This window comes from Manis javanica, chromosome 13 (genome assembly GCF_040802235.1).
Source record: "Manis javanica isolate MJ-LG chromosome 13, MJ_LKY, whole genome shotgun sequence".
Taxonomy (NCBI): Eukaryota; Metazoa; Chordata; class Mammalia; order Pholidota; family Manidae; genus Manis; species Manis javanica.
In genome coordinates, this window is record NC_133168.1 from 80,704,696 (window position 1) to 80,732,056 (window position 27,361).

At 36.5% G+C, this 27,361-nt stretch overlaps 1 protein-coding gene across 1 annotated transcript; it reads right to left on the bottom strand.

Annotated features, from left to right (window-relative positions):
* Positions 1-1,353: 1,353 nt before the first annotated feature.
* On the bottom strand, positions 1,354-2,803 carry LOC108401688 (high mobility group nucleosome-binding domain-containing protein 3-like). The gene is given in 3 exon segments (XM_073219464.1): positions 1,354-1,401; positions 2,547-2,698; positions 2,701-2,803. Coding segments are annotated over 3 exon segments (303 nt in total).
* Positions 2,804-27,361: the final 24,558 nt, after the last annotated feature.

A 27,361-nucleotide genomic window follows, 5' to 3' on the forward strand; every position in this document is an offset into this window, starting at 1 on the left:
GTATTCCTATTATGTTAATATGTGTGTGCAAATTTGTTAGTAGTTTAAAACCTATACATACTTAAGGTACTCTACAAGAAGATATGTCAAAGAAATAATCAATCCTCCCATGTTTCCTTCCATATGCTACATCTGTAGCTTTTCTTCTTTCTTCCTAATTACAACCCTTAAATAGAATTCGTGCCTCATATCGAATTTACCGAGTATCATAATTCCTCCAGGTGGTAAAGATACCTCGAGACAAGTGCTGGGCATAGAAGCCACAGGGCATAAATGTGCAAAGAAGTAAAATGCTAACCTTTTCAAACAATATGGCTTCTCTCTCACTTACCAACTTTACATTTCCCTGTATGGCCCCGGAAGATGACTGGTTAGCCAGAGATGGGTAAGATTCCTCAAGGGAGGAACTACCTAAGACAGGCACAGTCGCAGGGGGGCCATCAGGTGAGAATTTGGGGATCAACAGAGGTGAGGCTCAGAACCTCAACCCCCCTGCTTTGAGAGAAATCTTCTGCATCCGTGGATGTTTTGCTGCCCTTGTCTAGCCTGGATTAATACTTAGTCCATAGGCACACACCGGATCATCTGATCATCTACATTTGCCCTCTTACAGCACTAAACTATGTTTTCTACCTTTATCTTGCATCTACCTACCACTTCAGCATTTTATTAAAAATAAAAATAATGATAATAATAAAGGGAGAAATGTGGGATCAACATATAAATCAAGTACAAAAATCAAACAAATATTCATATTTGACCTGATTGTTTATGTCATAATGCGTGATCAAAACCAAAAGTTTCTGTGATGAATGCCCTTGTACTGTTCACCATGTAAGAATTTATTCACTATGTAAGAATTCGTTCACCATGTAAGAACTTGTTCGTTATGCTTCAGAAGATTGGAGACTGACGAGAATTAGGCTTGAGATGGATTAATGATTGTACATTGAGCGTTGACCCCCCTATACTGAATTTTATTGTTGTTAACAACCATTTGATCAATAAATATGAGAAATGCCCTCTCAAAAAAAAAATATGATCAGTAGTTGTCTAGGTATTAAAATATTTTTATTACAAAAAAATGCAATCATTTGGGATTTGTTTTCATATTTCTTCTTTTCTCAAGCTTCTCCTGCCTTGCATAGGTCTCAGTTGCTAGCACCTGATCTGCATCCTGAGTGAATCTTTCTCAAGCTAAGAAACCTGTGTTGATTAGGCTTCTTACAATCTTCAAACATTAACTTGGGGCAAGCACACTGGATAAAATAAAAGTTCCTGTCACCAGGATTCTCACCTGGCCCTGGTTGGCCAGCTCACTACACACCTCTGGTCAGTACATTGCTATTGACTCTATATAAAGAGCCCTGCCCACTGCTCTGCCATGACGTAGTGGCATGGCTGCGGGAGAGCAGAGCAGAGGCTGGAGTGGTCGCAGCACCAAGGACAGAGGCCCAGAGGACGGCTGTGCAGGCAGAGAAGCCCAGAGGCAGAGACTGGCTTGCTGCATGCAGACTCGCACTGAGTGGACAAGATTTTAGTGATTGACCTGCCACTGTGGAAATGAAGTTGGGTATAACTTTCTGACCTCAAGAACGTTCTACTGTCATTTCTTTGGACACACTGAGTCCATAGTGAACTTGCCAAGGGTTGAAACCCCTTGGCAAGACCCACACAACAATGGGCTGTACCAGAAAACTATGTTTCCTGTCGTCAATGAATGGGAAACCTTTTTTGCTTTGTACTGGATGGGAGTGCATGACACTCCTTGGGCATCATTCTACTTATGCCAAAACAGCCATTTCAGTGGGATGTAAATGGGAACTGTCCTGTATTACTCCTCATCAAATGTTTGTTCCTGACAAGGGACAACTTTAAATGTGTTAAACAGTAGCAACAGATCCTTGTTTCTGATCTGGATTATGGGACTGAACTCTTAGAAAAGAGCATTTGGATTTTCTGCTCTGAGGAAAACAATTTTCCACATGAAAAAGAGATTTGAAAGATGGACTTGTCCACCAAATGAGGGATTTCTTGAAGTTATGCCAGGTTTTCCAAATGGGACTAGAGTCCTCACATTCTCCAGCCAAATGCAAAGAATTTATAAAACAGACCAAATTAGATCAAGAATCAAGGAGATATTCCATCTTCTTGTCTTGCTGGCTTTGTAGATATATGGTTCAAGTCGTGTACCTTTCTCCTATAACTGGCAACTTTAAAGCAACTGAGCTGTTGCTTGAATGATTGAAAAGAAACCCAGCCTATCAGACATGTTGAAGTGAGCCCATTGTCACTCATTGTAGTCTTAGGACCTACTAAATGGGAAAAGCATGAAATAGTTTTGAACTCATTACAATGAAAATTGGATACCCCAAAAATTGAATTACCACATAGAGATAGTCTTGCCAATGGGTTTCAGCCCGGGGCAAGCTCACTATGGATTCACTGTGACCAAAGAAAATGATAGCAAACATTATCTGGGGTAAAAGGGCGGGACAACGGTTCAGGCGCAGATTCCAGCAGCGGGAGGTATTCCCGGGAAGTACCTCTAAGGCTTCAGTGTCCCCATTCTCAGCTGGGGCAGTACTTTTCTCTCCAGCTTCTTGCTGATCGTCCTTCCCCCACTGGGCACCTTTGTTAATCTGCAGTCCAGCTCCTTTCTTCGATGTTTTCCTCCGATTAGGTCCAGGTTTGTCAGAGCAGGTTTCGCTGACAATCGGGCAGCCCGTCTGCTGGGCTCCTGTTTGGTTACTGTGGGTCCGTCTTTGCCCTCTGTATTCGCTGGGGACTCCCGCCCCAGCATGCCGCAGCCACCCCCGGACCTCCTGGACAGCCCGCCGCCGCCGTGTCTCCCCGCAGCCCCGAGGAGCAGCCGCTGCTGCCGGCGGAGGCCGCATTGGCTGCCGCTGCAGCCTGACCCTGAGGGCTTGTCCCTACAAAGTAGTATTTTTGATAATTTTTATTCTCTTATAAATACCTTTAATATCATCTGGATTCTCCATAACAAGCATGTAAGGCATACTTATCCTATAAGATGGTATAAAATAAACACACAGGCTAAGATCATTGGCTTTGCAATAAAGGTCTGGCTGGGTTTGAATCCTATCTCTATCATTTACTAGTGACATAATTTCAGGGAATTACTTAACTTCTCTACTCGTCAGTTCCCTCATCTGAAATAACAGGATACTTTATTTTAAATATGGTTTCCATTTCTTAAGAATTCCACAACTTAAGCCTTTAGACTTTTGCAGTAAATGAGTTCCTCTACATAGACCATTTTAACCAGGAATGCCAAACATTAAGTATATGTTCCACAAATCATCACAACTACGATCTTTCTTGTTATAAAACACAAATGCTAACATTAAATTTAAAAGATGGATAAGTGAATAAAAGGGTGAAGAAAAGTTCATTTCAACTGTGTTTTAGCAGTTTTATTGATGTCATTCTGATTCCATAAAATTTGCCTCTTTAAAATGTATAGTTCCATTTTTCTATTGATAGAAGGTTCTTTTGAGAAGTAAAATGTATTTGCTTTTATTAAATGAGCCAAATTTTATACTCAAGGGCCCATTTTATATAAAAGGGCCCATTTTGTTGTAAGCCTTTTCTCTGTTGGTGCCAAGGGCAAGGGAAGCACCTTGGTGATAAGTTTCATGCGATTTGGTTGAAGTTTCTTTAAGTTTCACCGGCATGAAGAAGCGGGTGGCAGTCAGGGGAGGAAGCCTCCTTCCTGTTCTGGGTCTTGGGTCTGTGACCTGGGGCAGGAGGTGGACTTGGGTAGGCCTGTTTATGGAGGGAGTGAATCCTCTCCGTTACACTTTATGATTTTTTGTTCTTTGAATTTATCTTCTGTAAATTAACTTTTTCATTTGGCTCTTACCATTATGATGAATGCAAATGATTAGGAAGTATTTTTTAAGGATTAGCTGCTAAAGGAACTACAAATAAAGCCAGAATGTATCCTAAGGATGTATAAAACTGGAGTACTTAAGCTTTTGGTCTTAGAATCCCTTTGCATTTCAACCCCAAAGAGTTGTGTTTTTTTGTATGGATTATATTTATCAATTTATTTTATGTTAGAAATCAAAGCTTAGAAAGTTTAAAACAGAATACCAAGTACACATTTCCATTAGTCAACAGAACAATCACACCATCACATGCCATGTAGCCCTTGGAAAATCCCGCTGTACATTTGTTAAACAATGAGAATGGAATAGGTAAGTAATGTTGTAATATTGTTATGAAAATAGTATTGACCTCACAGACCCCTGGAAAAGTTCCCAAGGAACCCCTGCATCACACTTTGAGAATCACTGATGTAAAGCATCTTTTTCCCTGGCCCTCTACCTTGCAAATCTCCCTTTGGAATCGGGGCTTAAGTCCCCACTACAGTCAGCTCTGAGACTTTTAAGATAAGAAAAACTGAACTTCATCACTAAAAAGCCACAGTGGTTAAAAGCATACACAAACTGAATTTTCTTCTTCCAAATTCAAAGACCACCTCATTTAGCTGGTCTAGTGGCAGCTTCTAAGATTTGGTAAATGGTACCAAATCTTTTGGTAAAGAGATCTGTTTGCAGAAAGAAGGTCTCACAGTCACCAGTTTCCTGTTGAATTCAACTTTATATCCATCTCCAGCAGCCACCCAGGGCAAATCATTCATGTGATGTTCTTTCTTTGCTCTTTATTCACAGACGACTATCTGCCCAAAGAGAGGGAGAAGGGGACTTGAATGAAGAAAGATGGTACATTTTAGGCACCTTTATTAAGTATATTCATTGTGGGTTTTTTTCTTTTTTTACTAGGTGGATCACAATATTAAGATGCCCTATTTATGAAACACAAATGTTGGCATTTTAGTGTGTGTTCCTTGGGGCCATTTTGTTGTCAAGTTATAAGCACAGATAAATTGGAAGGCTGGGGGGAGAGGGTTGTTTCTTTTGGCTCTCCACACAAACAACATAGCTTAGAAATAGTTCCAAATGTCAAGTACATGCATTGCATTCTTTTCTAGGAACGCACCTTATGTAGTAATGTGGACAAGGCTCAGTTTATTTACTCATTTCCTGATTGATAGGTATTCAGGTTGTTTACGGTTTCCCCATTTTATAAGCAGTGTTGCCATGGAAAGAATACTCCTTGTGCCTAAATCTTTATGACATGTGTTAGAACCCCCAAAGTGGAACTGCTGAAACAATACTGTCATTTTACAGTGTGATGGCCATTACCCACTAGAGTGCCACCAGTTTACACAACTGCCAGCAGTTCATGAGGAGTCCCATGCCCCCACACTGTAACACTGCCTACCATATACTACTGCCCTTTGAAACCTGTCCAATCTAATGGGTAAAGGATAGTGTCTTGGTTCATTTTGCATTTTGCTATCAGGGAATGTGAACATCTTTTCATATATTTATTGGTCTTTTGTATGTCTTCTGCAGAGAGATATATACCCATATTCTTGGCTGTTCTTTTCTGACAAAGGGGTTTGTCTTTTTTCTAACAAATTTAAACCTCTTTTTAAGCATTAACCTTTTATTTTTGTTTCCAGTATTTTGCACTGCTCATTGCTGTCTTTTAACCTCAATTATACATTCATGACACAGCAGCTTTTAAGTTTTATCTACTTAAATTTGTCAATCTCTTTATTTAAATTTCCTGAATTTTTTCTTTCCTTAGGAACTGCTTCCTACCAGGACTATCCCCAGGAGTGTAGAAGTACTGTGCTTTCTCCTAGACCCTTTATGACTTCAGTGTTTTGCAATTATATTTTTCCCATTTTATATATTTATGAGTATGTCTTTTAAATAATGCAATGTACACATTTAAGTGAATTTCCCCAGTGGAGAGCTCCTTGCCATAACATAACTCAGTGGAGTATTGTATCCTTTCCCTGATTCAGTTGAATTGCCACCTTTAACACAGGGAGTCTAGGGAGATTCACTGTGTGCTCCTAGAGTCGGAGTTTTGGATTGGAACCCAGATCTGCATTTTGGCAGTTCTATAAACACAAAAAACAGATACTTTATACAGAGCACCACTTTGTTCCCGGCTCCTCATGATATTTTGATTAAGCACCAGCCACTTAGGGCATCACTGCAACATTTGGTTAAGAGAAACTGACATATTTACATAATAACAGATCTGCCACTTTGAAATTATGTAAGCTTTGATTTATTTAACTTCTTTCCTGCCCCCCTGATTTCATAGCTATGAAGTGGAGAAAATAGTAAAAATTAATGTGTTACACCATATGAGGATTAAATAAGCTAATACATATACAAACACTTAAAATAATGCCAGGTTCTTTAGAAGAATTCAGTACAGTTAACTCTTTTTAGATACTTACCCCTTCATGTGTATATGTGTACCTGGGATCTGCTCTGGGCTATCTATGGCACCATCATCAAATAAAACTCAGGGTGTGGATAGAAATGCTGCATATCTGCACTTTCCAGTGTAGTAGTTATTAGCCACATATGGTAGTTGGTAGAGCACTTAAGATGTGGCTAGAATGAATGAAGAATGAATATTTTAATTTTACTTATTTAATTTTAATTTAAAATTAAATAGCCACATATGGCTCGTATCTGCCATATTGGACAATGCCAATACCATGCTAGTCAAAGGCTTCCACTGGTTACACTTTATTTTATGAAACAAGTTTTCTTGAATCCTCAATAGGGATTATTTTTAGGACTGAATTTTTAATTTTATCAGATGATTTTCCTTCATTATCAAGAGAAATATGTCATTCTTCTCTTTAATTTTTTTGAGCTGTGAGCTCCTAGGAGTGATAGATCTAGTTTCCAGTTGGAGTCAATTTATTCTTAAACTGTATTGGTTCTTATTTTATTCTTTGACCACATGGTTAAATTTGATTTTTAACTGTTATTTAGGGCTCTTCTGCATTCACATTTGAGATTATTTTAGATTGTATTGTACCAGTGGTATAAGCATTTGTTGACTTGGAGAAATGAATTGGGAAGTTTCATTTTCTAGATTCTGAAACAGATTGAATGCTGGAGTTATTGTCAGTTCTTAAGAGTTTAGGAGAACTGGTAAAAAAAAAAAAAAAAAACAACTAACCCCCCCTGGGGCTTTGTACCTTGGGGTGGGTGGGGTAAGGGACTAGATCCTTACATTAATTATTTATTCTGTGATGATTTTCTATTCATATTTTCTATTTATCATGCAGTTTTGAAGCTACTGAAGCTCTAAAGAAAATCTGTCCTGGGGTAGTGTCTTAGCTGGGTCTCTCAGAACAAATTACCATAGACTGGATAGCTGAAACAGCAAACATTTATTTCACATGGTTTTTGAGGCTGTGAAGTCTGAGGTCAAGGCACTGGCAGGTCCAGTGTCCGGTGAGAGCCTTATTCCTGGCTTGCAGAGGCCTGCCTTCTTGCATCCTCACAGGGTGGAAAGAGAAAGGGCAGCTCTCTTCCTCTTCTTATAAGAACACTCATCCCATCACGGGGGCTCCACTCTCATGCATCATTACCTCCCAAAGTCCCCGCCTCCCAATACCATCACTCTAGGCCTCAGTGTGTGAATTCTGGGGAGACAGACAGTCCACAGCAGGCAGCAGTGTCTACGCTCAATGATGCTCTTGATGTAAGGACTTGAAATAGTGAGTTTGAGACTTATACAAAGATTTAAGGATGTTTAGCTCACCATTTTCAGTAGAGCAAAATTGGAAACAACCATGAGAACTGGCTAATAGATACTATATACCCATTAAAATCATGCTGTAGAAAAACTGTAATTCTCATATGACTGGTAGATTTTAGAAATATTAATATTGCTATTTTTAATATTAGCCTAGAATGAATTCTTTTTCCTTCTAAGTCTGCTTTTTTCAAATTCTCTAAAAGTACATGTTTGTTTTCTTAAACTAAAGTCAGAAAAGCAATGGTTGAGTTTAAATCAGTTAAACAAAATAAACCAAGCACCATGTGGGAAATTAAATGATTCAGCCCCCACCACATATGTAACTCACAACTTAATGAAGGAAACAGCTAAAATGTTGAACATAAGAGAAGACAGAATGGGATACTATGGAAATTATATTTTGGGGAGCATTTTGCCTTGGCCAGAAGCCCCCCTGACTTTCTCTACCTCCAGATCTTCCTGGTAGGTATTTTTAATTTGAAGTTTTCTCTTAGGGTAGGGTTGATGGATAAAATATAGGACACTCAGTCAAAATAGAATTTCAGATAAACAGTGAATAACTTTTTAACATAATTATGGCCATGCTTATTTATACTAAAATACATGTTGTTTATCTTAGATTCATACTTTACTGAGCTCAATCAGGCAAGCTTACCTTAGGAAAATAATATCTTATATCCGTATGAGGCAGGACGCCACCGATCCCTTCCTTACACGGCTAGTTCTAAAAGCTCAGCAAAAATAGCTGTCTATGGGGTTGCAAAAGGCAGTAGATCACTGCATGCTGCAGCTCCTCTTCTGTGTAACTGTAACATCGAGTGATAGTCTCTTGTTTTAATGATCTGTATGGCCTGGACACTGACCAGATGGAAGGGATTCTGGCCATTAATTAACACCTCTGTGGCCATACTGAAAATGGTCTAGAGCTCCACACACTGTAGTTTACAACTCTGAGCATCTGTTGTGTGCCACCCCTTAGTACTTTACATCCTTCTTTAAAACCCCACACACCCATGAGGAGGTTTTACCTGTGCAAAACTATGGCTCAGAGAGGTTAAGCAACTTGCCCAAAGTCACACAGGATTAAGTGACAGCATCTGAGTTTCTTTCTTATTCCTGAATAGTAGTATTCCATTGTATATATGTACCACATCTTCTTTATCCATTCATCTACAGATGGACGCTTAGGTTGCTTCCATATCTTGGCTATTGTAAAAAGTGCTGCAGTGAACATAGGGGTGCATATGTCTTTTTGAATCTGAGAAGTTGTATTCTTTGGGTATATTCCAAGAAGTGGGATTCCGGGGTCAAATGGTATTTCTATTTTTAGTTTTTTGAGGAAACTCCATATTACTTTCCACAAAGGTTGAATTAGCTTACATTCCCACCAGCAGTGAAGGAGGGTTCCCCTTTCTCCACATCCTCGCCAACATTTGTTGTTCTTAGTCTTTTTGATGGTGGCCATCCTTACTGGTGTGAGGTGATATCTCATTGTGGTTTTAATTTGCATTTCCCTGATGATTAGCGATGTGGAGCATCTTTTCATGTGTCTGCTGGCCATCTGAATTTCTTCTTTGGAGAACTGTCTCTTCATATCCTCTGCCCATTTGTTAATTGGGTTATTTGCTTTTTGGGTGTTGAGGTGTGTAAGTTCTTCATATATTTTGGATGTTAACCCCTTGTCAGATATGTCATTTACAAATATATTCTCCCATACTGTAGGATGCCTTTTTGTTTTGTTGATGATGTCCTTTGCCATACAAAAACTTTTTAGTTTCATGTAGTCCCATAAGTTTATTTTTGCTTTTGTTTCCCTTTCTCGAGGAGATGGGTTCAGGAAGAAGTTGCTCATGCTTATATTCAGGAGATGTTTGCCTATGTTGTCTTCTAAGAGTTTTATGGTTTCATGACTTGCATTCAAGTCTTTAATCCATTTTGAGTTTACTTTTGTGTATGGAGTTAAACAATAACCCAGTTTCATTCTACTGCATGTAGCTGTCCAGTTTTGCCAACACCAGCTATTGAAGAGTCTGTCATTTCCCCATTGTATGTCCATGGCTCCTTTATCACATATTAATTGACCATATATGGTTGGATTTATATCAGGACTCTCTAGTCTGTTCCATTGGTCTATGGGTCTGTTCTTGTGTCAGGACCAAGTTGTCTTGATTACTGTGGCTTTGTAGTAGAGCTTGATGTTGGGGAGCACAATTCCCCCTGGTTTTTTCTTCCTTCTCCGGATTGCTTTGGCTATTCGAGGTCTTTTATGGTTCCATATGAATTTTAGGATGACTTTTCTCTAGTTCGTTGAAGAATGCTGTTGGTATTTTGATAGAAATTGCATTGAACCTATAGATTGCTTTAGGCAGGATGGCCATTTTGACAATATTAATTCTTCCTATCCATGGACATGGAATGTGTTTCCATTTATTGGTATCTTCTTTAGTTTCTCTCATTAGTGTCTTGCAGTTTTCAGAGTATAGGTATTTCACTTCCTTGGTTAGGTTTACTCCAGGTATTTTATTCTTTTTGATGCAATTGTGAATGGAATTGTTTTCCTGATTTCTCTCTCTGCTAGTTCATTGTTAGTGTATAGGAATGCCACAGATTTCTGTGTATTAATTTTGTATCCTGTAACTTTGCTGAATTCCGATATCAGTTCTAGTAGTTTTGGAGTGGATTCTTTAGGGGTTTTTATGTACAATATCATGTCATCTGCTAACAGGAACAGTTCAACTTCTGCCTTGCCAATCTGGATGCCTTTTATTTCTTTGTGTTGTCTGATTGCGGTGGCTAGGACCTCCAGTACTATGTTGAATAAAAGCAGGGAGAGGGGGCATCCTTGTCTTGTTCCTGATCTTAGAGGAAAAGCTTTCAGCTTCTCGCTGTTAAGCATGATGTTGGCGGTGGGTTTGTCATAAATGGCCTTTATTATGTTGAGGTACTTGCCCTCTATACCCATTTTGTTGAGAGTTTTTATCATGAATGGATGTTGAATTCTGTCAAACGCTTTTTCAGCATCTATGGAGATGATCATGTGGTTTTTGTCTTTCTTTTTGTTGATGTGGTGGATGATGTTGATGGATTTTCGAATGTTGTACCATCCTTGCATCCCTGGGATGAATCCCACTTGGTCGTGGTGTATGATCCTTTTGATATACTTTTGAATTCAGTTTGCTAATATTTTATTAAGTATTTTTGCATCTACATTCATCAGGGATATTGGTCTGTAATTTTCTTTTTCGGTGGGGTCTTTGCCTGATTGGTATTAGAGTGATGCTGGCTTCATAGAATACCCTCTAGAATGAGTTTGGAAGTATTCCCTCCTCTTCTATTTTTTGGAAAACTTTAAGGAGAATGGGTATTATGTCTTTTCTATATGTCTGATAGAATTCAGCTGTCAATCCTTCTGGCCCTGGGGGTTTTGTTCTTGGGTAGTTTTTTGATTACCAATTCAATTTCGTTTGCAGATTATTGGTCTGTTTAGGTTTTCTATTGCTTCCTGTGTCAGTCTTGGAAGATTGCATTTTTCTAGGAAGTTGTCCACTTCCTCTTGGTTATCCAGTTTGTTAGCATATAGATTTTCATAGTATTCTCTAATAATTCTTTGTATTTCTGTGGGGTCTGTAGTGGTTCTTCTTTTCTCACTTTTGATTCTGTTTATGTGTGTAGATTCTCTTTTTCTCTTAATAATTATGGCTAGGGGTTTATCTATTTTGTTTATCTTCTCAAATAACCAGCTCTTAGTTTCTTTGATTTTTTTCTATTGTTTTATTCTTCTCGATTTTATTTATTTCTTCTCTGATCTTTATTATGTCTCTCCTTGTGCTGACTTTGGGCCTCATTTGTTCTTTTTCCAGTTTCAGTAATTGTGGCTTTAGACTGTTTATTTGGGATTTTATCTTCCCTCTTTAAATAGGCCTGGATTGCTATATACTTTCCTCTTAGAGCTGACTTCTCTGCGTCCCACTGAAGTTGGGGCTTTGTGCTGTTGTTGTCATTTGTCTCCATATATTGCCTTATCTCTGTTTTAATTTGGTCATTGATATATTGATTATTTAGCAGCATGTTGTTAAGCCTCCATGTGTTTGTGAGTCTTTTTGTTTTCTTTGTATAATTTATCTCTAGTTTTGTACCTTTGTGATCTGAGAAGTTGGTTGGTAGAATTTCAGTCTTTTTGAATTTACTGAGACTTCTTTTGTGGCCTAGTTATGTGGTCTATTCTGGAAAATGTTCCATGTGCACTTGAGAAGAATGTGAGTCCTGCTGCTTTTGGGTGTAGGGTTCTGTAGATGTCTGTGAGGTTCATCTGTTCCCAGTGTGTTGTTCAGTGCCTCTGTGTCCTTACTTATTTTCTGTCTGGTTGATCTGTCCTTTGGAGTGAGTGGTGTGTTGAAGTCTCCTAAAATGAACGCATTACATTCTATTTCCTCCTTTAATTCTGTTAGTATTTGTTTCACATATGTTGGTGCTCCTTTGTTGGGTGCATGTATATTTATAATGGTTATATCTTCTTGTTCAACTGCTGCCTTTACCATTCTGTGAAGTCCTTCTTTATCTCTTGTTACTTTCTTTGTTTTGAAGTCTATTTTGTTTGATTCAAGTACTGCAACACCTGCTTTTTTCTCCCTCTTGTTTGCATGAAATATCTTTTTCCATCCCTTCACTTTTAGTCTGTGTATGTCTTTGGGTTTGAGGTGAGTCTCTTGTAAGCAGCATGTAGATGGGTCTTGCTTTTTTATCCACTCTGTTACTCTGTGTCTTCTGGTTGGTGCATTCAGTCCATTTACATTTAGGGTGATAATAAAAAATACGTGCTTATTGCCATTGCAGGCTTTGTGTTCGTGGTTAACGAAGGTTCAAGGGTAGCTTCTTTACTATCTGACTGTCTAACTTAACTCTTGTATTAGGCTACTGTAAATAAAGTCTGATGATTATTTCTCTCCCTTCTTATTCCTCCTCCTCCATTCTTTATATGTTAGGTGTTCTCTTCTGTACTCCTTTATGTTTCCTTTGACTGATTTTGTGGATAGTTGATTTTATTTTTTTTGCCTTTAGTTAGTATTTGGTTGGTCTGCTTTCTTTGCTGTGATGCTATTTTCTCTGGTGACATGTATTTTGCCTTAGAAGTGCTTCCATTAGAGCAGTCCCTCTAAAATACCCTGTAGAGGTGGTTTGTGGGAGGCAAATTCCCTCAACTTTTGCTTGTCTGGGAATTGTTTAATCCCTCCTTTGAATTTTATGCTAGTTGTGCTGGATACAGTATGCTTGAGTCAAGGCCCTTCTGTTTTTATTGCATTAAATATATCATGCCATTCTCTTCTGGCCTGTAAGGTTTCTGCTGAGAAGTCTGATGATAGCCTGATGGGTTTTCCTTTGTACATGGTCTTATTTCTCTCTCTGGCTGCTTTTAATAGTCTGTCCTTATCCTTGATCTTTGCCATTTTCATTATTATATGTCTTGGTGTTGTCCTCTTTGGGTCCCTTGTGTTGGGAGATGTTACACCTCCATGGCCTGAAAGACTATCTCCTTCCCCAGATTGGGGAGTGTTCAGCAATTACTTCCTCAAAGACACTTTCTATCCCTTTATCTCTCTCCCCTTTTTCTTCTGGCACCTCTGTAATACGAGTATTGTTCCATTTGAATTGGTCACACTGTTCTCTCAGTATTCTTTCATTCCTAGAGATCCTTTTTTCTCTCTGTGCCTCAGCTTCTTTGTATTCCTCCTCCCTGGTTTCTATTTTCATTTATCATCTCCTCCACCAAATCTAATCGGCTTTTAATACCCTCCATTGTGCTCTTCAATGACTGGATCTCCATCCTAAATTCTTTCCTGAGTTCTTGAATGTTTTTCTGTACCTCCATGAGCATGTTTATGATTTTTATTTTGAAATCTCTTTCAGGAAGATTCATTAATTCAGTTTCAGTTCTTTCTCTGTTGTTGAGATTTTGCTTTGAACCAGGTTCCTTTGACGTTTCATATTTGTATGTGGCGCCCTCTAGTGCCCAGAAGCTCTCCTCTCTGGAGTTGCTCAGCCCCTGGAGCGATGTCCGGGGCAGGGGAGTGGTACTGGTGCCCTGTTCCATGAGATCCGCTGTTTTCTCCACGTGTATGCAGTCTGGTGCAGCCTCTTTCCTGGTGCTCTTTCAGGATTAGTTGCATTAATTATATTCTCGTATTATATGTGATTTTAGGAGGGGGTCTCTGTCTCATGTCTCATGCTGCCATCTTTAATCCAGTCTCAGTTGTTTTGATGCTCTGCCCAGAACTTGGAGTTCTGACTTGTCAACTCTATATGGCTCTGTTGGGTGCAGTTAATTTACTGTCAGGAGAGGAGCTGCTGTGATATCTGGTTCAGAATGAAGAAGTATTAAGATTCTTAACTTATTCTTTAGGAGACAGACAACCACTCAGCCCACCTTGCGGACTGGGCAGGCGGCCTTGTCTGATATGCTCCCCAACCAAGATGCCGGTATCACAGGGAGAAACCAGAGCAGTTAATTTTGTGTGTTAAGTTAATTTTAAATATTCAGGGACCACTTAACAAGTCCATACCATTAAGCCTTTATCCAGTTCCCCAAAAGCCTCAACTGCCTATAAAACCCCTAGACAACGCACAACTATGGGCTCTCTTGACCCCTCCTGGCACGGCAAGCCAGGAGCTCTGTCCTATCACTGTATCTCTCATAAAAAGCCTCTCCTACCTTGGGTGTTTGCTAAGTTCATTCTTCGACTCTGCAGACAAGAAGAACCCGAGGATCATTTTGTGGGGATCGTCCAGGATAACTTCAGAGGTGAGTGTCAGCATCCAAGCCTGCCTTTTCTTTCACTGTCCTTATAGAAGGAAGCCGTCTGTGGCACACAACATCAAGCACTCATCAGCCACTTAAATGGGACTAGCCTGGCTGCCTACCTCAAAGTCTTGAGTGACAGGTTCCCCTGCTGGAATAAGTACAGGTAGATTCTTATTTTTAAATCTTTCATAGAAATCTGTCTTAGGTAAATATGTCTGTGTGATAACAAAGTTTAAAACATCTTTAATAAGTATCAACATGTATTTTTTTGTTATCATTAATTTACAATTACATGAGGAACATTATGTTTACTAGACTCCCCCCTTCTCCAAGTCCCCCCCACATACCCCATTAGTCACTGTCCATCAGCATAGTGAGATGCTATAAAATCACTACTTGTCTTCTCTGTGTTGCACAGCCCTCCCTGTACCCCCCCCACATTGTACATACTAATCATAAGGCCCCCTTTCTTCTTCCCCCCCTTCTCCCTCCCTTCCCACCCCTCCTGCCCAGTCCCTTTCCCTTTGGCAACTGTTAGTCCTTTCTTGGGTTCTGTGAGTCTGCTGCTGTTTTGTTCCCTCAGTTTTTCCTTTGTTCTTATACTCCACAGATGAGTGAAATAATTTGGAACCAGCATGTATTTTTAAGACTTCAAAATAAATAAGAATTTAACATAACCGATGCAAAGATGAAAAGCAAAAACCATAAAGGAAAAGTCTTCTCCAGGTGTCTCAGTGGGTATCAGCCAGCCTCTGGTTGGTATTCAAGAGACCACTGACATTCATAATTTTAAAGTTAAATTAGTTATCCCTCTTATTGCTATCTTGCTAACTACCTAATAGCCCCTTTGTCCATTCACTGTTGTACACAAATGGCTGAGTTTATCTCTAGGTAAAGCCAACTCTATCTAGTCTAATTGTGTGGGCAATTTCTGTTTTCTTTTCAATTGGTTGCATGAAGGTCAGGGGTCTTGATGTGTAAACTTGCAGTTAAAAAATGAAAAGAACACCCTGCCCCTCCCCCAACTGCCTCCCTACCCCATAAATTGGGTAGGAAGATTAGACAAACTTGACATTGTACATAGAATTAGTAAAGTGGTGAAATACACTTCCTTATATTAGGATGCACAATATCTTAGTATTGGAACTTTTTTCTTTATTTCTGATTGCTTCATTTTGTCTTCTATGAAGAAAATTGAATTGTATATAATTTTTCTGATGCCAATGTAATATTCTAAGGAATTTGAAACTACTCTAAAGGCCAAGCAGGCCTAGTCAAATGGCTCAACCCATAAAAGTCTCAACTGATAGATTGAATTTGATGGTTGACATAATTTATGCCCAGTTCCACTTTGCCAGTTTCCTTATTCTTTGTTCCTAACACAGATCACATCTCTCTCTTAGAACTGGTCACATAGTCCTGTGTAAAATGTCTAGAGTGGGGGGCACTTGAAAGCGGAAACTGCTGTCCTGCCCTCAGCACTGAGCCTTGTGTTCACATACCCTCACTCTCCTCATATCCTATCTGTGACACATAAAGAGCTCGAAAATATTTTGGAGAAAATAAGTAACAATAAGAAGAGCCATTACTATCTTTGTTTAAGTTAAGTTTCTTTTTATATGCATATATAAGTAAAAAATATTGCTTGAGATAATTTAAGCCAAGAAAAGGAGAAATTTTTCATAAAGTTATCCCTGAAGTCAACAAAGCAGAACCTATTTGCAGCCATTGCTCAAGGCTCAAGATCCAGTTTGCCTGTCTCTTGCCTCTTCTCCTCTCTGCCTGTTTTATTCTTATCTCTGCATTCTGACCTTTAATATTTGACTAAAAAAATAAGATTCTTGCTATTCCCTATATGCATATCATTCTTTGTGACATCCAAATCTTCCCCCTCTACTAAAGCCTATAACACGTTGGGAGGAGAGTTTGAGTGTCTTAATTCGGATCTCAGGCAATGTAATGTTTTATAAACTTAGCTATACTCACCACATTAGGGAAACTGGAAGGAGGAGAGAATATCTCTAAATTTGGAATCACATTTCAGCAAGAGAAACATACAAACATTTATCTGTTGGGAGACACTTCTCCCTGTCACTTCTTCGGATCTTGTATCTGTGTTTGTTCCAAGACTACCTTTCCAAGAATGTTTGTAGAGTGAGCAGCCTTGAAAGATAGAGATCGTGTTATCCTCTAGGGCAAAGGGCAGCTTTTTCCTGACCAGTATATACAGAAGTCTTCTTAGGACCAAGTTTAGGCAGGTTTGGCAGTAGCAACCTTATAGAATCAGGGCTTTGTTAAGCTGAGGCCCATACCCACCCCACGGGCAGCAGCCATCAGGGCCCATCCCCCCTTCACTCTGCGGGTCTTGGGGGAAATGGGTAACCGGTGTGAACTTGGAGCACATGCTGCCTGCTGCACTGTGAGTAATAAAGTCTTTTTTTTTTCTGACCCAGCAGTTTATGTCTTCTGCCAGATTCATAAAACTGGCAGGATAACTTGTTAGCTGAGCAAGTTGGGTAAATTCTCAGATCCTTTGCAGCTCTTGACAATATGCATTATACTCATCCTGTTAGGTCTTGCTAAGGTACAGTTCTACTAGTAATGATACCCCAGAATCTTTCTTACAATTTCCATCCATTTTTTAACCTTACTTCGAAATTTGCTTTCAATTAAAAGTGCATATTTAACTCAAAATTATTCATAACTATCAAAATAAAATGACAATGAACATGTTTTGTTAAAGGAATGATTTTGACATTAGGATATTCATACAAATGAGATCAAGTCAACCTTAAGAAATAAAACAGTAGCATAGAGAAATAGTTTTCTTGGTAAAGTTCTTTATTTTTATGTGGGCTCAGATGCTACCAAATTGATGCATGTTTTATGGTGGTGAAGAAAAGTGCACCACCAACCTTTTAAAAATACGGACATTTAAAGGTATGTCCAACTAGGAATAAAACTTTAGTGCTCAGATAATATTGCCAGAAATGTTTAGGAAATTCCTCCTTGGGAACCATTTTCAGAAATTAAAGAATATTTTTGAGTGTGTCCTATTGTGGCAAATATTCATCTTTCTAAGATATATTTTATTTTTAGAAACTACCAGTACACATAACAGCAAAATCTAGTATTAAAAGTAGGTTATGAATCTGAGTAGTAACATCTAATGAAAGATATGACTGTAGACACATGGACAAATAATTTGTTTTTTTGGCTGATTAAATGATTTCTCATATTCGCTAGCTCTTAGAACAGTATTGAACCATAATGAGTAAGAACAGTGGAAAATGTGATTCAGAATGAGATTTGATTCATTCATTTGTCAAGGTTGGAACATCTTTCCTTTTGAGGAGAGGAATATGATTTCAAAGAGAAGTAGCCGAGTGCTCCTGGGCAACTTGCTCTGGATTTTTTATGTCAAATGGAATTAAGCCTAACTAACTTACACAGATATTTTAAATATTGAATTAAAATAGTTAATATACATGAAGCATCTGGAACAGAGAATATGTGACATATAGTGTACCTTTTAATGATGGTGTAGGTGTATTAGTTTTATAATTCTTGGCCTCTTTTACTCTAGGATGTAAAACGGTTGAAACTGTACTTGGCAGGGAGTCAAAGAATAAAAGAATGAGTTCCTTCAGAGTTGTTGGTGTGCTTTGAGTCTCACTACTCCAATATGCTGGGCCTTGGGAGAGTATGCTTCTTTCATTTCAGTCAAATAATAAATTCAGTAGAATCCCTTGGGGAATTTGGTATCTGTCATGTATCAGATCCACAACTGAAGGATGTGCTGCCTGGTGCATGACTTAAGTGATTGTTCTGGGGGAAAGGGAGTTGTTCCTGTGAGCGTTCCCATAGTGTTTCAGGGAAAAAGGATGTTTACTTTGAACAGGTTGTACCATGTATATAAGAGACATTTCCCGCTGAAATATAATCCTGCTACTTGGAGCAGTGAGTTGACATGAGCTTTGGAAAGCTGATGATATAGCACTGGATGCTTGGGGAATCAAAAAGCTACAGACTAGATGAAATTCATTTTCCAACATTAAACAAAAATCCTGCAAGTGAGAGGTATCTATGTGAGGCTTTTCCAAAGAACCCAAGAACATGTCCCATGGGAGGAAAAATCAGCTTTAAATGTCTGTCAGTTTCTGAAAACAATGATATCAGCTCATGGAAATAGTAAACAGGCAATACATTTTCACGCCTATTTCTCCTCCCACCTGCAGATTCAGTCCTAAGGAAATCAGATGCAGCCTGCTGGGGAAATAGGACAGCAAGCAGAAGATGGACTGGGAATAAGAAGACAGCTGTGCTGCCCTTTCCCAGGCTCAGGTCAGGAACAAAAAGAAGACTTAACTTTGAAAAATTGATATATAACATACACAGAGAAAGATAAAAATTTGTAACTGTGCAGTTCAATGATTTTTTTACAAGTGACTACACTTCTGTAGCCAGTATACATATCAAAAAATATGAACAATGCTGGCACCTCATACACCTTTCTCATGATCCCTTCCAATCAGTACACATTTTATCCTCTCAACTTTAACCAAATCTAACCATTATCTTGATGTCTAAATCTATATTTCAGTTTTGATTGGTTTGGAGATTTATGTGAATTGAACTATGTGAAATAGTTTATTGCCATTAGAAACATAGTGCATCAAAGATTGAAATCAACCCATAGGTCAATTTTGGGGAAAAAACTGGGAAGAAATTTGGAGAAAAGAATTGATCTCTTGACAGTATTTAAATTTCATAATACATTAACTTGTTATATCCTTCTAAGTTAAACAAAATTATAAACTGAACAAATAGGGAAATATTTGATTAATTTCTGCTAATATTCAAAGTCCTATGCTATGCTCTTTATCTTAACAGTAATCTTGTAACAGTACTTTTTATTATCTTTGTTTTATAGCCAAAGATGCTGGTAGTTTCTGGAACTAAATTCGTTTTCTCTTTTTCTTTCCAACATAGCTCTAGAGCTTTTATTTTTAATTAGTTACTTTTAGTGAATTATTATTTTGGTTTTATGTTCTATAATAATTTTTCATATTAAAATACATTTTTCCCATTTTGATTCACTATTTTTGTTTAATTACATGTAATAAAAATATTCTTATCACTGCTATTTATTTGTATAGCTTTAATTTTATTAATCTATTCCACAGCTGCAATGATTTCAAAGGCTTGTATCATTGAAAGGACCCAGAAGATTCCACAGACCACACTCAGTTGGGCTATAAAGGATACGGTAACGCAGGAGAAAGGAAACAGATGAACATGGATGGGGGCCACATTTCTATGCCCAGAGGCAGCTCCTGAGACCATTCTTAGCCACACAAGGCACACAGCATCTTTGGATTGTGAACCACTAAAAATGAGGGCAGGGAGGCTTGGTTTCAGGAGAACTTGCACAAAAGTTTCCAGTAGGCCTTCTTATGCCTCACTAGTTAGTTTCTTGCTAAGCGACTAATTTAACCAGTAAAATCAAAGCTAGCATCCACATATCTCTAAAGTACTGAAGCAAGAGAAAACAGAACTGACCCTGGCTACCAAAATTTTCCTAAAATTGACCTGTAGGTTCAGTTCAGCCCTTGATGCACTGTTTCTAATAGCAGTGAACTAGCTGATTCTAGACTTCACATGGAAATAACAAAGGCTGTTATCAACCAAGAACATCTTGAAGGATAAAGACAAAAGTTGAAGATAATACAACTACATATAAAAATCTAGTACAAAGTTGCACTTTTATGAGAACTTATTACTGGTAGAAAAATGGAAGTGAAGAAATTTAATAGAAAATCCAAAGAAATCAGAACATTCCCCTGAGCTCAGAAGAGTATTTTATAAATTATCAACATATCAGCAAGAATAAAATAAAAACACGCAATATGACTTTAATTAACCACTTCACATGTCAAAACTTTGGATCTCTTAAGATGGATATCAGTGAATTTTACACTGTAAAATAGTCAAATTTTATAGTATCAAAATTTTGGGGATAAATTACATTTTGCAAGTTCTAAGAATCTACAGATAAGCATATTTTGTCTATCTGTAGCTATTCATGAGAGCTTACTCTTAAGGCAGAAAATTTTGAAGACTTGGGATAATGAAACAGGTTTACCTCAGAAAAAGTAATACATCAAAAGTTTGTAGAAGTTATCAAGCAGACAAATGCTCACTAAATACTTACTAAAAAGTAGGACCTCTCCAGTGATCTGGAAATTGGTTTTTCTAGTTGATTAATCAAATACTAATTTTGGATAAAGAAGAGGTTCACCATAGTAATTTATAGAAGTCGTTGTGTATCAGCAGACTTTTTAGATCAACTTGGAGAAAGGACATACTATAAAAGGCAACAAAGTTTTGGAGGGACTTTAAGCAGTATGTCATTGTTCAAAGTTGTGACATAAAAACTTATAATACACTTCCATTTAGTTGAAAGAATCAGGATATTAGAAACTTTGTAGATGATAAATATTGGATATGGTTATCAGAATGTGGGGTTGTGATTGGCAATGTATGAGTCTACAGATCATGTTGGGAAAACCATCTTGACAGTATTGAGTCCTGGTGTTCATGAACATGGAATATCTCTACTATTTAGTTCTTTGATTTCTTGTGTTAAGTCGTGTTTTCTCACACAAATCTTGCACATGTTTTGTTAGATTTATACCTATTTCATTTTGGGAGGTACTAATGTAAATGATTTTAATTACAAATTCCACTTGTTCATTACCTCTCATACAGGAAAGTGACTTTTGTATATTAACCTTGATCCTCCAGCCTTATTATAACACTCTATAGTTCCAGTGGTATATATATTTTCATCATTTTTTCTTTGGTAAAATCACCTGATAGAAGACCAAGTACTGCCTTTCTAAATAAAATTAATTTAGTTATTTGCCAAGCTGTACAAGCTAGTAATTAAGGTAATGTTTGATTTCAAATCAAGCATAATATACTTAACCAGACTGTACAAACTCCTTGGGTATAAAGAATGTTAAGCCTATGTTTCTACTAGAAGATCACAGATATACCTGGTCACAGTATGATCTGAGATACTTCTTTTCACTCTTAGAGGAAATAAACAACTAATCACTAATATCAGGGAGAGGAAACTTGTGAAAGATACAGCCATTAAATTAAAACTTGGCTGAAATGTAGGCAGAGTAAAGAGGCTACTTCGTATCCTGTCATCTGCTTAGTAGAATCATTATACATTGTGTAAACTATTCTCCATGGTATTTGAAAAGAGCACCAAGGTGATTTATGTAATATCAATGCATAAACAAAATATCACATTTGTTTTATTAAAGGAATAATAAATGTTTTTAAACCAAGAAGATTTGATAGAGTTTTCCTTTTGCATAACTTTTTTATAAGCAGCATGTTTCACATAAGGTGTTACAGAAGGCGAATCCTGATCTCTCTCCCTCTACTATCCCCCATCTACCTACTGTAACAGTCTAAATAAAATCTGACTCACTGTTTTAACAAGTGTTAAACTTAATTACTAGCTTGTACAGCTTGGCAAATAACTAGATAAATTTTATTTAGAAAGTCAGTAATTTTTTTCTTTAATCAAAGAATTAAGCCCCTGACATTTGGAATCAAAAAAGAGAGTCTACAGTTAGGCTTTAAAAATGCAGTACATCATAACACGAAAATACAAGGAAAGGATCTATCACATACAGTCTTTCCAACATTTCCTGAAAGAAAAAGCTTAAGGAAAGAGTAATTTGCAATGGTAAGACATATATTGATCCTATGGACATATACTGACCAAATATTATCATTGTATTTATAGAGAGCAGAGTGAATTTATGCATAAACAAACAAACAATCTCACTGTGTATATTGATTATGTATACTAAAGCATTGCTACACATATTCTCTCAATTTGCTTTTGAAAATTATCTAATAAAAGAGAAGGTGCTTGTCTTGTTCATCTTAAGGGAAATTTTAACTACCAAACCACTAATGAGAATTTGACTCATTTATCCCACTTGTGCCTACTACAATAACAAAACCATTTATATCACTGAAGGAAAGAATTTTTCAACTAAATAAAATATATGGGTTATTGCAAATATCTCAGTAAACATTATTACAAGTATATTATTGGTTTTATCTGTTTAAATGTAATTATAAACTAGAATATTTATTTAATTTTAAATGTCCTTTGAACAAAATCTGAATCTCTGTTTTAAATTAATATTAAAATGATTATTAGAAAAGATTTAAATTTTCACACCATCTAAAGAAGAGAAAACTATTGCCAGTTTTATAATATTTCCAATAAATCATATGTGGACACTGAAAAAAAAAATAAAGAAGTAAACAGCATGAACAAAAATCCTCATAAACATGACAAAACCTGACTGCCAGAGTTGGCAACCTTCTAGAAAATATGGGGCTTGTGGGTTTTTTTCCCTCAGGTGAGGCTTGGGAGGCAATTAATAATTGTTATTCCATCTTGATAGAAAACACTTAAATATTTTTTGGAGGTTATGTTATATAATGAATAAATAATGTAACTGGAAATCAGAGGACCCTTTGCTTTCTGGGGACTCAGGCATTAACTCTCAGTTTTATCAGACAATTTTAAACGTGAACTTACAAACATTAAAAGCGTCTTATAAATTCTTTGGAAAATGCCTAATACCTCAAGTTTTTGCTGTGTGAGACTTAAAATATCTTTTTGTTAGGAAAACTGCAGTATGAAAACTTTGCTGTTAATTGTAGATAACAGGAATACAGTGAGGTCCTAGACAATGGAAGAAGCAGCTGCCTATCCTGATGGAAATGTACATTGCAAAGTTCTGATTAATATATAGGAATAAGTTATTATGGTTTTGCTTAACGATTTCCTGAAAACGAATGAACCGATATATGCTTTCATAAGATTATGGCCTTTTAAATATTCTCTCTTTTGAAATGTCTGACAAGTCTTTTGATTTTGTTTTCGTTTATATTTAGTTTGCTACTTTTCCTAATTAATCTATACTATTTATTTAAATGAGCGGCTGTGAAACTTCTGTTAGATATATATATTATATGTAACTTCCCTCATGTGGTTTGCTTTTTCAGTCTCTTAAAAGGAGCATATTGGTAATTAAAGGTTCTTAATTTTATCAATTTACTTTTCATGTTCTGTTTAAGCTTTGCCTAACTTCCAACATCATGAAACTATTCTCTTTTACTCTATCAAAGCACTTTATCATGTTACTTTCACATTTAAATCTAAAATTTATCAGAGGCTATTTTTTGTGTCCTGTGAGGTAGGGGCCAAGATACTCCATATGAATAACCAGTGACCCAACACTCTTTACTGAAAAGATGACCCTTTCTCTGCTACAACTTTGTTTTTCATAAATCAGATAAACACATATGTGTACGTCACTTTAGGTTATCTATTCTGTTCCATTGTCTTATATATCTACTTTTGTAGCAGTATGATACTATTAAATTACTATGGCCTTATAATTTACTTTTGATATATTTTTCGATATTTTTGGTCTTTGACATTAGTATTTAAACTTGAACATCACACATTTTATAAGCCAGTAATATACTAGTTGGTACAAATTCAAAATAAATTTCATCACATAATACTAGAATAACTGTAGCAGAATGTCCATAGATTCACTGAACAGAAAACAAAAAGAAAATGAAAATAATCAAAATAGCCATTGATATAAAAATGGATCAGTAATTTAGGTATATTTCAAAATGGAGTATTACATCATGAAAAAGAATGAACCTCAGATAAGAACTACAAGGATGAACCTTAATATCATATCACTAAGGTGAAAAAACAATCCCCAGAAATCAAAATATAGTATAATAGCACATTGAAAAGTTCAACAAGTAAAACTAATAAGTATATTATAGAAATAGATAAGGCTTCGTGAGTACGTGTGTGTATGATTAGAACATTATTAAAGGAAGAGAAGATAGTTGATAGATATAGATAGATAGATAGATGATAGATAGATGGATAGCTATAAAAAAATGTGACAGGAAAAAATGGGAGGAGCACATAGGTAGGTAAGAGTTTATTACCTAGGAAATATGTTCTTGGATATATTCTGCTTCTTGTTTGACAATGTTTTTACATATATGCATAAATAAATAAGTCCAATTTTTTTAATTAAAATTGTTTTCCTAAAACAAACTATGCATTATTCAACTTTGCACCTGAGATCCAAAGCAGTTAGAGAATTAAATACACATATGTCATAATATTTAATTCATTTCATACCAAATCAGTGAATATGACTGTTTTCCCATAATTTTTTTAATCACTACTGTCACCTGAAAGACATTTATATTTTTAATTGCATTTCTTTATTTTAAGAAATTCTGCAAGCTTTCTTAATCATGAAATGATATAATAATTTTAAAAGTTGGGGATTATAGATAAAATTCATGTAGAAAATTGATGTTTTTTATGAGAAGATCTGAGTAGAATAAAAACCAATTTATTCTAATACATTTTGAAAGTTCAAATACCTGCTTTCTTCCAAGAGGAACTTCATGTTAAACCAGATTGAAACTTGCAGATCTGTTCATATAAATGCAAACTAGATGTGCTATACAGGAGAAACCATTTCCTCAATCTAAATCTCTTTAAAAGACATCTAATCTAAGACTGGAAAAATTCCATCAGAAAAGTAACAACAAACTTTTCTATAAAGGTCAAGGAGTATCCAAGAGAAAATGGGGAAAATAAACAATTACAGACAAATACACATTAGTTACTTTGGCAATACATCTTTCATACAGGGAATTTATTTTCTTCCCTATTCCCCAACAAATCTTTCCCTATAAAATATAGACTATTTCATGTTTATAGACAACAACCTAAAAGTCTTGCTATTTTAAACAGATAGGCACATAAAAGAATAAAGACTAATTTCCACTACTCTCAAGTGAAAAAAACAAAGAACCTTAGAAAAGAACCACAATCAGAATTTTTACAAAGAACTGTTGCCTAGTGTTTTGAGACACCTAAAGGGAGATTTGTTGTATTTTTGTTCTTTTAAGCTTTCAGTTCCTCATATAAAGTATATAATTTTCTAGCATTTCTCAGTCTGCACACAAGACCCTGACAACCATCTTCATTTAACAATTATAGAAGAAAAGGAAGATGTGTATCAATCACAGATTACAGGAACAACCTAGTTATTTACTATTTTTTATACTACCAAAAAATATCCCTAATTCTGGTCTCTGAATGGATCTTTTTTCTTCTCTCCCTGTATTTAGTTGATTGGTGATCTCATTCAGACTCAGTTACCATTTACATGACGACAACTCCTACATATATATCCTTAGCCAAGTCATCTCTTAAGTGTAGATTTATGTACTCAGTTGTTTACTGTGTATTTCCATTTGCATGTCTGTAATAGACTTCTCACAATAAACACATCCAACACTGGATTCTAGACATTCCTTCAAAATCTGTCATTGGCTTCCTTATCTCTACATCTTTCCTCATCTTAATATATCAGTTCTTTTTGTAGCTCAAGTTGGATCCAGATGTCATCGTTCACACTTTCTACATTCAATCACCTAGTAAATTCTGTGGAATCTACTTGAAATATATATATATCCAGAATTTTATCAGTTCTCACAATCTCTATTGCTACTTTTGCCCAAGCACCATAACTTTTCTCATGATTCATTGCAATACCTTAACTGTTCACTTTCTGATCTTGCCTTACTGCTGCTCTCTCCTATTCAGCAGCAGCCATGGGAGCTTTTAGGAGTGTAATTCAGGTAATGTCATGCCACTGTTCCAGATTTTTTAAAGGCTTTCCATATGACTTAGAGTAAAACCAAGTGTTCTTTCAAGGTATCTATTCTCCCATTATTTTTCTGAAATTTTTGCCTTCTGCTCTGCTCTAACAAAGACCTTAGCTTCCTTTCTGTTCTGCATAAACATCATACATGTTTCTTATAATAAGATCTTTGACTAAGGCTTATTCCCACACCACACTTATGTACTTTAAGTACTTGCTGAGATGGTAAGTTGATGAGTCTACCATTTACCATTGGAGATATACCCTCCATTAACAGATAGACAGATAGATAAATAGATAGATGATAGATAGATATAGTATATCTATACTTAGATATACCTTCTGCCTACCTAAATCCCCATTTGAGTGTCTTGAACTTGGTGCATGTGTGTATATAGGGATTTTTTAAACTTAAATTCTTTTAAAGTAAAAATTCTTCAGGTTATTTATAACTTATAAAGAAAACACTATCCTATAAATTTTCTCATGCAATGAATATTACCAAGATATGAAATGAGAGAATTATTACCTCCCTTTTTCATGTGAAGACAGCTAAAGCTAAGCCACATTATACTGTAGGCCATAAATGTAATGCATGGGGGAAGAAGGCCAATGATCCCTCGCTTTCTCTCCAGTGTTTCTCTGATTCTCAGTTTAATTTGACCCAGTTTGGTGTCAATAAAGCACTGTTTCACTGTCTCTCTAATTTACATATCCTCTGTCATATGAATTTGAGCTTTTCATTAACTTTCAAGGACATTTGCTTTTTCTACAAATTATGTACTCTTCTACTGTTATTACTTGGGGTTTTTTGTCTTTTTCTTGTCTATGTATTTATGTGTATGAAAAGCATTTTAAGATCTTTTCAAAGATTCAAAGATCTTTCTGTTTGAAAATTTCCTACTGATTTTATCTTTTGCCATGATTTAAATAATCAAATATAAATACTTAATTTTTTTAACTTGGAAATAATTTAAGAATTACAAGAAGTTGCAATGGTATGCAGAGTTCTGTTACCTCCCCAGCTTCTGCTAGCAGTAGCATCTTTAAAAAA